Raw genomic sequence first — 14,739 nt, forward strand, 5'->3', positions numbered from 1 at the left:
GTATGGGGGAGGCAAACACATAATTGAGGAATTCAGTGGAAGCAATGATGAAAAATTGACCAATGACTTAGAATGCCACTAAGCACATCTGAGGTTAAGTAAATACCTGTGCTTCTTTGGATAAGGATAACTGCCAAACTCAAAGACATGCACGCACCACACACACACACACACACACACACACACACACACATAATTTCTTACTGATATCCTTGTTCTTTGCTCTCTTAGTCAAGAAGTAATGTTCACTGTACTGCATTACAAACAAAGAAAAATGTCATCCCCAGGCTCATACCTGTTCTAGCAAGCAACCTCCTTGTTCACTCTACCTTTTCCTATTCCACTTTGGCTGTTTGGGAAGAACCTGGAGATATGACCCTGTAGAACATGTAGGCAATCATCAAATGGGATCAACCTTAGGTTTAGGAAATCTTGGACCCAAGAATCATCCCCTGGCCTGAACCTGTGAAAGCCAGCTTTCTGAGAGACTCTTTCCTAAAGCAATCTGATCACAGTTGTGCTGTCATTCATTAACTGCCACGGGAATCACCAACTGTCATTATGAAGTCTTTTACAAGCGCCCTGTAAATATTAAAAGATCATGTTAAAATTACACCATGTTCAGCAGCAGCTGATGCTGTTTTATGGAAACAGTATTAAAGAGCATGGAAAATTATTACACTACAACTCCCATGATTCCTATGTCCTACAGCTCCCCTGAAGCAGGACTCTGCGCCGCAATTTTAACTCTTTAGTCACAGCAGGGAATCATCCAACTGATCATTTCCACTGAGGCAAATCTCATCCTTTAGACGAGCTGTGTCCTTAATGCTTTAGATGCCTTTTTGCGCACTTGCCACTTAACTTTCTATTCTAAGAATGAAGGCAGGAAAATTGTTTTTGAAGCTTCCCAGGGCAAAGAAGAATATTTCAGCTTTCTTAGAGTTAAAACTAATGTATAGGAGTGCTTTCCAGCAGCCACATGACTTGTCAGGCTTCTTTCTTAGACTCTGGGTCAAGTAGAGTAAACATTCTGGCAAGATGGGACACTTGTCTGCCCTGATTTATGAAATCTCAGAGCTAACTCAAGGCTTATTTGGGTTGTCGCATAAGTCCTGCTTGCTCCCCAAAGACCTGCTTTATCAGCCCACCATAATGTTTGAAACTTCCACCTCTATAATTTTGGCAGAAAGAACAAGATTCAGAAGGTGTCTGTTAAAATAAAAATGACTAGATGAGATTTTGACAATATTTTTAAGTTTCTTAGCAGCAATAATGACAGTATTTTTATTGAGCAAGAATATCCTCATTCTTAGGAGTAAAGGTGAAGTGTCATGATATCCGCAATTACTTTCTTTTTTTTTTTTTTTTTTTTTCGCAATTACTTTCAAATTGTTCAAGAGTCTAAAACCATGGAGTAAATACACACACACACACACACACATACACACATACCTGTACAAACTGAAAGATAAGCAAGTATGGCAAAATGTCAATAATTGTTGAGTCAAACTGGAGGTTATAGAAGTATTTTTGGTACTAGTGTTTTCAAATTTTTGTAATTTTGAAAAATTTTATAATGAAAAGATAGAAAAATACAGGTTCCCAGGAATACCTCCAATTCAGTCAATTATACTCTCTAGGTGTGGAACCAAGAAGCATTGCTTGTGAGCACCCAAAGTAAGTTTTAGGCTGATATTTGGGAGTTATTGAATTATAGTGTTCAATGCTGATGAAGGAATATGTGTGGTAGGTATGTGATTTTTTTTAAAATTTTTATTTATTTATTCATGAGAGACACGGAGACATAGGAAGAGAGAAGCAGGCTCCATGCAGGTGGCCCGATGTGGGACTCGATCCTGGGACTCCAGGATCACACCTTGGGCTGAAGGCAGGCGCTCAACCGTTGAGCCACCAAGGTGTCCCATGGTAGGTATGTGATAAAAAGAGCAATTTATCTGGGGGAGAGAAAATCAACTCAATTAAACACCTCTATTTCCTCTGAGCAAAAAATCCAGTTTTGTTAACTGGAACAGGAGTCACGTTACACATGAACTGCCCAAAAATGAAGTTTGAAGAACTTGAAAGACAGATTCTGTGGACAACAACAGGAAGATCCAGAAGGACTGGGAGGGCAGCATAATGCTCTTGGTCTAGAAGAGATCTGAGCAAGAGTACAGAATTCCTCAGTGACCTCCACCTCTTCATTATCACCTGTGGAGCTTTAAAAATACATCAATGATTGCCTCCTCTCTCCAACCCCTACCACCACCCATTGGAACACAGCTTCTATATTTTACAAGCACATTGGTAATTCTAATGCACAACCAAATTTAAGAAGCTGAAACACAAATTCTCCAGCCAGATAAATTCTGTCGCAAGGGTAGGAGCCTATCATAGCCATCTTGATACCCTGTGGGTCAGCACAGTGCCCACCACTTAATAGGTTCTAAAAGATGTTAGTTGGATGAATACATTGATAGGCTCAAGATAAATGGATATGACTTAGAAGCTCTGAGCAATTGTAGGTCATTTGAATATCCTAAAGTGAAGGCGAGAGAGAGAGAGATAGAGAGAGAGAGAGAGAGAGAGGAAACCACAAGAATGAGATTTAAGGCAGAAAGGAGGAAAAGTAGACTCCAAAGAAAATCCCACCTGTTTGGCAATTGTCCTTAGAACTGTGCCAGGGTTCATGATCTCTTTGGCAGACAAGGAGGAGAATGGAGACAGAAAGTCTCTTTTTGTGATATTTGCACATTTGGGAACCTCTTCATTTCTAGGTTCACAAGGTGTTCCCATGGTCCTGTAAAGCTCCAAGATATTATTTGCTTAAGCGTAAGGTACTGCTAAATCCCATGGATCCCAGGCCCCCCGAAGAGGGCATCATCTGAGTGTCTTACTTGAGCTGGTGCAAGATGTGAAATCTGTCTATCCACTTGAGTTTTCACCTATTTCTTGCCTGAGGTTTGGGCAGGATGCAGGTTTCCTTTGGTAATAGAATTGTGACTTATGAAAAAGAACCTACTGGAAATTCTTGTTCTTTAAATATTGGACACAAAGAGGTGTGTTTCCCTTAGCTGGCAGACAAAAGGAACTTATGATAATTTCCTTGAAAAATATTAACCCGAGTCCCCACCCACAGGTGGGTCACTGGTGATTGTTTCTTTTGGAGGAAAGGAAGAGGAGCAAAACAGAGTCAGAGGGAGGCAGACACTAAAGGAAAATCTGAGCTGTCTCCCAGAAATGTGGGTGGATAATTGGGGCCCGGCTCTGGAGAACTAGTACTACAGGAAAGTTCATTCCATTGCTCAGGGAATTATTACTCACACATTTCACCACTGAAAGCTCCTGGAGGTGAACACGAGATGAAACAAGGTGAAGAGGACCCATCAATATTTCAGATTCATCCTCTGTTCCGAAAGTGGAAACCTGACTTTTCCTGAGTTCCAGTCAGATGGGGTTGGTGCACATGATTTCCACCGTTTCTTCCAGCTCTTCTGGCCTCCATGCTTTCTTTCCATTCCAATTTATCATACCCACTGTTGAGATTTTTGGCTCATGGAAATCTTTGGGAAGCTCATTAGAATTCTGGACCTTCTGCCCTGAAGGATTCCCATACCTGCAACATATGTGCACATTTCAGGGGGTTCATGAGCCCCTCTGGAGTGACAGTTACAAACCCATACCATCCTAATCTGCTCACAGACCTTCAAAAACTCCCCATTGCCTACCAAATACATCCTTAAAACCTGTTGGCTGTCATTCAAAACTCCCCACACCGTCTATACTACCTATTCTTCCAAGAGCAGCTCCGAAAATTCATCCTTAAATTCATTAAGCTAATGTGTACTGAGCATTTATCTCACATAGAACATTATACATTTTATGTAAATGTATGTTTACATATGCAAATATACCAATATTAAAATATAAGTATATAATATGATATCTAAAACAGTATCTCAAATGTATTTAAAATATATTAAAATAATATGCTGTATAAAACAACATTATATCAGAAACAGAGTGGTAACAAGTATATACAATATACAGAACTTTTTGTTCAGAGTTTACTTACAATTTAGAAATAAAGTAAATAAATAGTGATAATATAAGTTAAAAAATGACAAAGGGCTGTGGCCGACACTGTTGTTTGCCTACTCAACGGTACTCAACTGTCATTTCCTCTTTATTCCTTGCTGTCAGAGCAAAGGTTTTGTTCCATTGTTTATCCTCAGTGTAACTGATTTTATTCAGCTCTTTAAAAAGGATGCAAAATGGGAGAGAATCCTCTTTTCTATTATAGACATTGGTGTGCAAATGGTGACACATGATGTCTGGAACTGCAGCAGCCATATTGTGACTGAGGGGAGTTTTAGCTTGTGAAGGACACACTGAGAATGACAGAGCAGAAAGATGGAAGGAATTTGAGTCCTTGGTAGAATGGGAATGCTTCTGACTTGACCAACCAGGAAACTAGCTGCCTTCCATACTGCTTGTTAGTGAAATGCTAAATCCCTTTATAATTTAATATATTCTGAGTTGTGCTTTCCGGTTCTCGAGTTGAAAGCATCCTCATTGATTAAGTGTCTTAAGAAAGGCATGGATGAAAAAAAAATTAAAAAAAAAAAAAAAAAGAAAGGCATGGATGATGAGCTCTGGGAATCAGAGAAGGAATAAAGTAGTGGATGAATCAGGAGTTTAACTCTATATGTGTGTGTATATATTATGTTTATGTATATATGTATATGTGTACGTATATATGTATATGTACATATATAAACACATATTTATTTATAGATTTTTTCATCTTTATTATCTTGAGGTAATGTAAAATAGTAGGAAAGATCTGGGACTTTGGAGTCACTCAGCTTCTCTTCCACAGTGCTGCTCTGGGAGAGTTATTTAACTTATATGATCATCTTCATCTACAAAATAATGCAGTACTCTCTCCCTTATAGAGTTTCCTGAGGATAAATTAAATTATGTATGTGAAGTGGTTGGTACAGTGCCTGATAAATGATATATCTTCAACATATGACATCTATTGATATTGTTTCTTTTATGCAGGAAAAAATATTTATTGAGTACCAGCTACTTGCTGGACACTTTCCTAGGCACTGATTACAATGATCAAAGAAATCCAATATGATCCCTCCTCTCATGAAGCTAATGATTTGAGTAATGATGACACAAATAATGGTATAATCATAAACTGAAACAAGTGCTGAGAGGTGAAGAAATACAGCACCATGAAATCATGCAAGAGTCTAAACTAACCTTGTCTAGCGCTTATGGAAGTTTTCACTAAGACAGTGGAATTTCAATTTGGGGTTGGAGGCATAGTAGGAAGAGCATTATTCTAGCTTTACAGAAACAAATACATTTATTTACTTGTTCCCAGACTATAAACTTTGTAAGGTCAGGAATTATATTCAAATAATCATGCATTCCTTTATTTATATTCTTTATACTCAGCGCAATGATCAGGCTCATCACAACCATAAATATACGTGGACTGAATGAATGAAGCTTCCTGACTCTCAAAAAGAGGGAAAAAATGAGTATAAAATGTCTATTTCTAGGAGATAGGAAAAGAAAGCACTTAGAACACATAGTAAGAGCTCAATAATTGGTAGCTGCTATTATTACTACTATCATTATTGCTTTATAATTTGCACATATTCTCTCTGCTACAATGCTGTAAGCTCCAGGGCAGCAGGAAATATTTCTTATTCATCTTTACTTATCTCTGGGTTCTCAGCACAGTGTCTTGCATAGAATAGATTCTTTATAAAAATTAAGAAGATACATGACATTCTTAATTAGAAATTAAATTGACAGTTTAAAGAAACCATGTACATTGAAAAAAATAAATTTTCAAAGCTAAGTTAACCACTCTGTAGCGAATACTTAATGCCAAGTTTCTAGAATTGAGATAAAGTAGACATTAAAAAAAAAAAAAAAACTTTAAAAACTGTTATAAAAAGTAGGCAGAACTCTGTGTGGAGAAAAATAAATCACTGTAGAACAATTCATACGGCTCATCATAGTGTAATTAAAAACTCACAGCTTTAATGTCACCCTTTCAGGGACGACTCAAACTAAGTAACTACCCTCTAGCAAAATTCCCCTTCTCAATTCTTTGCATACAACTTACAGCCACCTGATATTTTTCCTTTTTGGTGATTAATGAGTCGACTGATTCTCAAATTGCATGTCTTCCCCAACTAGAATGTAAGCTCTATAGGAGCAGGGAGCTTGTCCAACTTGTTTTCTTTCCATATTCACAGCACCTAGAGCTATATCTTGCATATAGCTGGTAGATACATAAATACATGCTGCATAAAAAAATATATAGAAAAATACTGCTATTTATTATTTATGGATATATACATACCTTTGCGAAAATATAAAAGGATATTGGTATATGTGCTGCCGAAGCGAGCACTAAAAGGATATTGGAAATATAAATAGGAATCTTGGGGATGTTCTTGAGGGGTCAGGGGTTTGGGGCATGGAGCGTAGCATGGTGGTTGGAGGTAACTTTATATATATATGAAATAGTTTATTTCTTTTGTAAAAATAGACAAGAAGTACATGATGACAAAATGTCAAATATACTGGTGGTAAGAATTTGAGTGTTTGCTATAATATCCTTTGCATTTTTCTGTGTGTCTATTTTTCAGAATAATTTTTTTAAAGAAAGTATGCCTGAATGGAGAAGAGTGAAATAAGCCCTGTAATTTTACAGAATCTAAAGCTCTCTCATGTGCTGCTACTTACACTTATCCTCACAATAATTTTTTAAAGATTCATTTATTTATTTTTGAGAGAGAGAGAGAGAGAGAAGAGCATGAGCAAAAGTAGAGGGAGAGGGAAAGAATCTCAAGGAGACTCCTCACTGAGTATGGAGCCTGACGTGCTCAATCTCATGACACCAAGATCATGACCTGAGCCAAAGTCAGAAATCGGACACTTAACCGACTGAGCCACCCAGGTGCCCCCACAACAATTTTGAAGTAATTCTTTATCACCCTAATCCTATCTGGGTGGAAAATGAGATCAAGATTGATGAGGGAGTTGCCATGACCACCTCTTTAATTTAGGGCAATGTTTGGCTGAGAATCTGACCAGGGGATGATTTCTCTTTCAAGAGGTAAAATCAATGTCCTCAAATATGATTGCTGAGGAAGAGGTAAAAGAAATCAACCTTGAGGCCTATAAGAAGGAGACTTCAAAGAAATCAGTGTAAACTGGAGAGCAATAAATGAACAAATATTTTAATACAAATAGAAAATATGCTCCAAATGACTTTAGTCTGGTAGCTTAAAATTTTTAAGGCTTATTTTTCTTACCTGTAAAATAGGGTATTTACCCACCTTATAAGATTTTTGTAAGGATTGTACTCATAAGTGGAATTTAAGAAACAAAATAGGGGATCATAGAGGAAGGGTGAGGAAAATAAAATAAGACAAAATCAGAGAGAGAAAGAGAGACGCCTGGGTGGCTCAGCGGTTGAGCATCTGCCTTTGGCTCAGGGCATGATTCTGGAGTCCCGGGATTGAGTCCCACATTGGGCTCCCCACATGGAGCCTGCTTCTCCCTCTGCCTGTGTCTCTGCCTCTCTTTCTGTGTCTCTCATGAATAAGTAAATAAAATCTTTTTAAAAAATCAGAGACAGAGATAAACCATAAGAGACTCTCTCTTAACTCTAGGAAATAAACTAGAGGGTCGCTGGAGGAGAGTTGGGGGATGGGTAACTGGGTGATGGACATTAAACAGGGTACTTGATGTAATGAGCACTGGGTGTTGTATGCAGCGAATGAATCACTGAACTCTACCTCTGAAACTAATAATACACTTTATGTTAATTAATTGAATTTAAATAAAATAAAACTTTAAGAGAAGATTTTTGCGAAGATTGTGTAATATATGTATTTATGTATTGTATAAGTTGTATGACTTATAACTTATCAGGAGACCCAGCATAGCATCTGGCACTTAATAGATTTTCGATATTTGTGTGTTTCCTTTCAGGTGCCCACACTCCTATGTATTATGTTGAACCATTGAGAACTGCCTTTTTTTTCCAGTAAAAAGATGAACGTGAGCAATTTCATGAGGTCTGCACTATGAATGTAAGCTCTGATACCACTATCCACTGTCTCATCTTGAATTCACATGAGGGAAGAGCAGAGCAGAGTTTGAATAAGACTGATGATTGTTTGGGGCTTGGGCTTGAGAGTCTATTTGCAAGGATAAATAAAAGGGATTTGCAAGCATGTAAGGAGGGGAAGGACAGTCCAATTGGCAGAGATAGGTTTACATAATCAGGGTTAGGCAATTGCATACAAGACAGCTGCTCAATAGCTTTTGGCATCAAAATATATTGACCAGCTGGGATATCATTAATGCTTAACAGTATCATCCTTATGACCATATCTTGGCCAATTAGCTTGTCTTTGACCACCAAAGGGTATAATATATTCTGATGCAAATGCCACATGTGTATCTGTATATCACATATTATATTACTTTGATGTAGAATATACACTAAATATAAATACATCTGCTTCTTCAGAACACCAGGTTAGATGATGTGATTAAAGAGAAATAGAATTAAAGCATACTTCAATTCCTTTAAAAAAAATCAATATTCTGAGAAATGCCTTTTTGTGAATGCTGAAAGTAATAGGATTCAAATAATTAAAATAATTTTAAGGTGGATTTTTAAAAAGTAATTATAGAAAAAGAAATATAACTAGAAATATAACTAAAGTCAGGTCTATACAATGTATGCATACAAATAAATATAGAAGGAGAAATGGAATCACTAAAGACAGTGATTTTTTTTTCTGTTAACAGAAAACTGCTGGAAGGGTCAGAAGAAACACTTGGAGCATTGTCATTAGCCTCTGAAACCATTGAGAAATGCTCCCAGGTAAGTAGTCTCCAGATAGGACCTTTAAGTTATGGGACAGATAAAAACTATTAAAACAAAATTTGGGATCCCTGGGTGGCGCAGCGGTTTGGCGCCTGCCTTTGGCCCAGGGCGCGATCCTGGAGACCTGGGATCGAATCCCACGTCGGGCTCCCTGTGCATGGAGCCTGCTTCTCCCTCTGCCTGTGTCTCTGCCTCTCTCTCTCTCTCTCTCTGTATGACTATCATAAATTAAAAATAAATACATAAATAAATAAAATAAAACAAAATTTAAGACAATTGAATTCCATGACATTTCCCAATGCTTCATATACTAAAATTTAATACATTAAAGCATTCAGAATATTTTCAGAACTTGCAAGTATGGCATTTACAGAATAAAATACATAATATGAAGTTTTTAGACAGCAGCAAAAAAAAAAAAAAAAAAAAAAAAACAGTCATCCAAACACAGAAGTCTAACTTACTACCTAATCCAAAATGCACATGGATAAAGAATTTCACCTATAAGTTGTTTCCATTTTTAATCATTTGCAGTTTATTTAATTTGACATCTACTGGAATTCCTTGGTTACCTCATTAGCATCTCTGGATTGACCTTTAAGCCTGGTACTGGAGCATATATTTTTAGTTCCCCATAATATACATACTTGTGTGGCTACCAGTGATTGTTCCTCGTCCCTATGAAAACCACTAAAAGTAATATTGCTGTTCCTTTTTCAAAGACAGAGACTTGACATTAAGAACTTTATATGGGGAATATCAGAAAAATAAAGAGGCAACCAAGCAAGCTACTCCTTACATCTATGGCAATAAAATAAGCATATCTGGAAGGCAAATAAAACACTGTCTGAGATGAAAGAATCCTTCCTAAAAATACTAGAGACATGTTTTGGGTGGTGCTTTGACAAGTTATCAAAGAAGCCAATTTTTAGGGTCTACTTTATTTCTTTTCCAAGTTCAGATGTAGGGCTTTTACCAGAACTCAGAGACACTAGATCATGGAACATTTGTAGTGGAAAGGACTTTAGCAATCATCTGATTCAAGTCCCTCATGTAGAGATGAAGCCCTTGAGATGGAGAAAGCTTCCACATCCTTAACATCCTCCTGCCAGGACGGCAGGGCCAAGACTAAAATCCAAATACGTACCAATAACTAGATGAATACCATTGCCTCTAAATTGTCCTATCTCGCTATTTTGAACCACCTTTCCCTTAAAATAGTATGCACCCACTAACACTTCCAAACTGAGTAATCCAGCACCTTTGCTATTGTAGTTGTGTTTTTCAAAGGTAATAGTGGGATCTCCTTTTAAGTGGAAAATCCTGGGATGAAGGGATCCTGGGCATGAAGTTCTGCGTGGGAGCCTGCCTGTAGGAGGTGTCCATGCTCATGCTCAGTCTTCATCTTGCACTGGCATTCCTTCACTAGCATCACCACCTTGACCACAGGGACAAAGCCGGTGCAGTTCAGCTGCAAGTGCATCGTGGTGAACTTGGCAGGTGAGCAGTGGGAGCAGAAGGTGTGGGGGTGCTGTGCAGCTCCAGGAAAACGAACAGACCCACATTTCCCAAAGCAAAGATTGTTCTGTACAACTACTTTTTCACAGTCTTCATGGGTGATCGTCTAAGAGGCAAACACATCTCCATTAAGTTATCTTGAGTCATTTCACTGACACACATGATGCAGAAGCTATAGACTGTAAGTCTGAAGATAATTCAGACTAAAATTTCAAAACCTTTCCAATTTTGGATATTTTACAATATCCAAGGGATGGTTAATCTATAAGGGCATAAGGGCACCTCAATTAAATTTCTTTTGTTCAGTAGATAAATAAATTAGCCTTTAAGAAATCCTTAAGTTAATAAGAAAATATTTTATATCTTAAATACCAAACTTTAAGAAATTTGATCTAATTACGTGTTACCGGTTGAAAAAATTCTAATGCCTAACTTCCTATTTAAGTAATGCGCCTTATCATTCGACGTCTCACAGTGCATTATGCATAATAGACTTTCCATACACGTTTGTTCAACTGTTCATAGAATAGATTAGAACATCAAGATGAATTCTATTCTATTTTGAGATCTATGAAGCTGCTTGGGGCAAAGTTATATAGCACATATGCCTGCAAATCATCATGCATCACCTCACCTTTGCCCCTCCCATACCCCCTCACCTAGCTTTATGTGCCCTTCAAGATATATGAGTCAAACACTTTAATTTTAATTTAACTAGCAATAGAATTCAACATAAGAGTTTCAAAGGAAATTCAATTGCACGATTCTTGGGAGCAATTTTCTAATTGCACATGGCCAACAGCGCAGTCATTATTATTTGATAATGGACTTATTGCTACATATCCTTGCCTTTTCAGGCAGCATACTTAACTGCCTTACACAGTCAATTACCTTATAATACTGCCTGCTTAATTGGGTAGCATTATTGGACTGTAAAATTTTACTCTCCCCTGCGTTGCTTTCGGTTCAGTATCTTCGTGTTTAAGGACCTGATGCAGTTTCTCGGTTTAATTTAACATTTGGAGCGCAGGGCTTGCCAGGACTGATGGGAGGAAGTGGATAGTAGAATGCCCCTTTGTCTTAAAATGGTGCTGAATCCATCATAATAACCACAAATCAGCCAACGGGACATGAAGTAGGAGGTGTTTCCAAGAGGAAAAAATGTGATTTCACACTGATATCATTTTTTGAAAGCTTATGAGAAAATAAATTAAATTAAATCATTTTTTGCTGCGGTAATGTTAGAAATGATGTAGCAACTTCTGTCAGACGGCCTATGAAGTAGTTGGGTAGGAAATACAGGGATTAAGGCCAAGATACATATGTATGCGGCTGTTTGGGGAGGAGTCCCATGTATCTCACCTTATCTACAGGTAGAGCCAACCTGCTCATCGACATCCCAATAGAGGGTAGAGGAATAGCTAGAGAGAAGTTCTGGTTATTGCTCTAGGTTCCCACTCTTCCTTACTGAAGGCACAGTCTCACCTATCCCTCCGGATAGAACCCCTCCAACATAAAAATAAGTAAAACCCCATAAAACAAAGTTCTGTGCCATCACTAATCTGGGTTATTAATCTGGGCAGTACCATCATATCATTCTTACAGCATTTCCAGAACACCAAGAAACAAGGGCAAGTTAGATGGAAATTTGGGGAGTATGATCATCCTTGGCAAATGTTATAATGAGTGCCCAAGGACCAAATTTGGGAGTTAGGTGAGACTCGGGGTCCTGGCAGCCCCTCCCTTACCCTCCACCTGTCGCAGTTGTCCACCCCTTTCCTGATCCCCTCTCCCTCCAGAACAGATACCTGGCCGAAGGGCACTGTCCTACAGGTCTCCTGATGCACTTCATGGCTTTTGATGGGCAGGATGATCCCCTGAGAAGCTGGACTCATTCTGAACATGAAGTGGTGCCAGAATTTCTTGGCCTCTTCCCGAAGAGGAGATTTCTCCATTTGCATCCCATCTTTTGGCTGAGTGAGGGCATGGGTCCCAGGTGGGAAGTGCTCACTGACCAAGTCCTGGGATGGGTGCAAGTTTCGCTCAGGCTTCTTCCAGAGCCTGCCAAACCTGGACAACATCTTCTCTCTCTGCCTCTGGCCTTCTCCTGCACCTACGAGGTGTGGCACCGCAACAAAAAGATCTGGCTTCTCCTCAGCTTCCTCGTGGTTGCCAATGGGGAGCTCCCTGCGATTCCTTTCTAGGATCACAGGGGAAACAGAGCTCTGAGTTTGTCGGCCATCCCTCTGCTGTGCAGCCTTCCCTAGAGGCAGGAGCACCAGCAGCAGAAGTAAGACCAGACACATGCTGTCAGGGGGGCCCAAGCTTCTTTCAGATCCACAGATGGTGAGGCCTAAAGGAAAGAAAGGCTCATTCTCTGCAGGAATGCAAACAAGGAGATCCTATATATAGATACCTGCCTTGTGGGATGGAAAGGCAGGTGGTCAGTAGCCAGGCAGAGTAAACACATTTATTGTTTGCTTGAATTATGTAGTGCTAATGGTGTCATGCCTTCACTTGAGTTTTGTGTATTTTAGAAGGCCCCAGCGAAAGCCTGGGACCCAGGGGGTGATTAGCTGGCACTTTATCGTCTGAGATTTACAGAGCAGTATTTGAGAAAACAACACATTCTTTTCCTGGATTTCCCATCAGTTATTAGAAGAAGGACCAGAGTCAACAAACATTTGTCATGCATCTGCTTTGTATTGGGATAGAAAAGACAAGATAGGTTTTTATGACAGAAGAATATCAGATAAAAATTAAAGGCATACATTTAGTAAAAGCTCAGGCCATTAGGCTCTAAGTGCACACACACACACACACACAACCACACACACAGGCAGCCATATATCAAAGATAAAAGGAAGGAAAAGGAAGAACTAGAATGTTAACTTTGTTGAGCAGAGAACTCTCCTTCTTACTTAGATGTGGTTGGGGTTGTTGATTTTTGTATGGAAACAGAATAAAGGGAATACGTTCTCCTTTTCCACACAAGGAAACTCACAATTCCCAAATAAATCTTCTTCCTTTAAGAATCAAATACTTGATGCTAAATTTCACAACTGGTCGGCCATCAGATAAACTCTTTCAATTGTTCACAAATTTCTCAACAGGATCCTCAGTAATACATCGCTCATCAGTCTTCAGTGAAGATGGGGAAATGTCTCCCTCAAGCCACCCTATTGGTTTTTTTCTTTCTCTAAACAAAGAGCCAGACTTGAGAACGTGGATTCTAAGAATCAGATTTGATAGCTCAGGGCCTGAAACTGGCTGGTCAGTTCTTCACCTTACAGAATCCACATCGTCTTCTTTATTCCACAATAATTGATCCAGGTTAAATTAAGACGGAAACAAACATGCATCTTCAGGAATCAAAAGAAAATTTATTAGATGACAAGACTATCATTCAAAAATGTTATAAATCATGCAAGGGTGTGAGAAAGAAACAGCTCCACAAAATTGAAACCCCAGAATTGAATCCAATTGACCCTCCACACCATTTAAATAGTATTTCCACTGGAAATCAATCCCATACTTGCTTATATTTCTTCTCTTTTATTTTTTATTTTTCTTCTCTTTTAATATAGTTATCATATAAAAATATATATAGTTGTCATATTCTTTGCTTTTAGTAACACACATAATCCTGGAACATTGTCGCATTTCCATTCTGATCAAGCTTTCTTTCCAAGAATTGACCCATTGTAATCTTTTTTCCAAACATTTGTGTTCTTTTTAATAGTCATGCCTGATTTCTGTGACATAAAGCCTGAAATAAGTTCCTTTATTAACAATAATAAACTATTTTTAAATGGACCATCATTTTCCAGAATTCTTTCAGAAGAAACATCTTTTGCCTGTACCAAATATCCATGGGACCTGGGCTAATATGAATCAAGATATACTTGATCCATACCAAATGAGCATTAGTATTTGCCATTTCTTTTAAAGTATTTTTTAAAGTTGCCTTCTATTTGAATTTTTTGATTGCCGCTAACTATCCAATGAAATAGGCTGTCCAGAGCTGGCCACTCTGCCCTGATTATAAATATGGCCTGGAGACCATCTATGTTTCCCAATTTCTTTTAAGCCTTACTTTACAATGGCTGTAGTCCCATTGCCATCAATCACAGTGTCTAGTATTCCTCCAAGCCAAAGGCTGTCCTAGAGATTCTACTCAGGATCTCAGGTTGCCCTGCACAAAGGATACATTCAAATAATTTCCGTTGAATTAAAATTTGTGATAGACTCACTTTGTGGGCAAAACATCATGG

The 14,739-nt window shown here is 38.4% G+C and overlaps 1 protein-coding gene across 1 annotated transcript; it reads right to left on the reverse strand.

Moving 5' to 3' along the window:
- Nucleotides 1-9,523: 9,523 nt before the first annotated feature.
- Nucleotides 9,524-12,771, reverse strand: CER1 (cerberus 1, DAN family BMP antagonist). The gene is made up of 2 exons (XM_077910947.1): nt 12,274-12,771; nt 9,524-10,571 (listed from the first exon to the last, which is right to left on the reverse strand). Exons 1-2 carry the CDS (start codon nt 12,769-12,771, stop codon nt 10,257-10,259), a joined length of 813 nt encoding a protein of 270 aa, XP_077767073.1. The 3' UTR covers nt 9,524-10,256.
- Nucleotides 12,772-14,739: the final 1,968 nt, after the last annotated feature.

The sequence above is a fragment of the Canis aureus genome, chromosome 10 (genome assembly GCF_053574225.1).
Source record: "Canis aureus isolate CA01 chromosome 10, VMU_Caureus_v.1.0, whole genome shotgun sequence".
Taxonomy (NCBI): domain Eukaryota; kingdom Metazoa; phylum Chordata; class Mammalia; order Carnivora; family Canidae; genus Canis; species Canis aureus.

Coding starts and splice junctions, on each gene's coding strand:
- CER1 (XM_077910947.1), bottom strand. CDS start 12,771: ATGTGTCTGGTCTTACTTCTGCTGCTGGTGCTCCTGCCTCTAGGGAAG. Junction 10,572..12,273: donor GGACAGTGCCCTTCGGCCAG/GTATCTGTTCTG, acceptor TTTGCCTCTTAG/ACGATCACCCATGAAGACTG.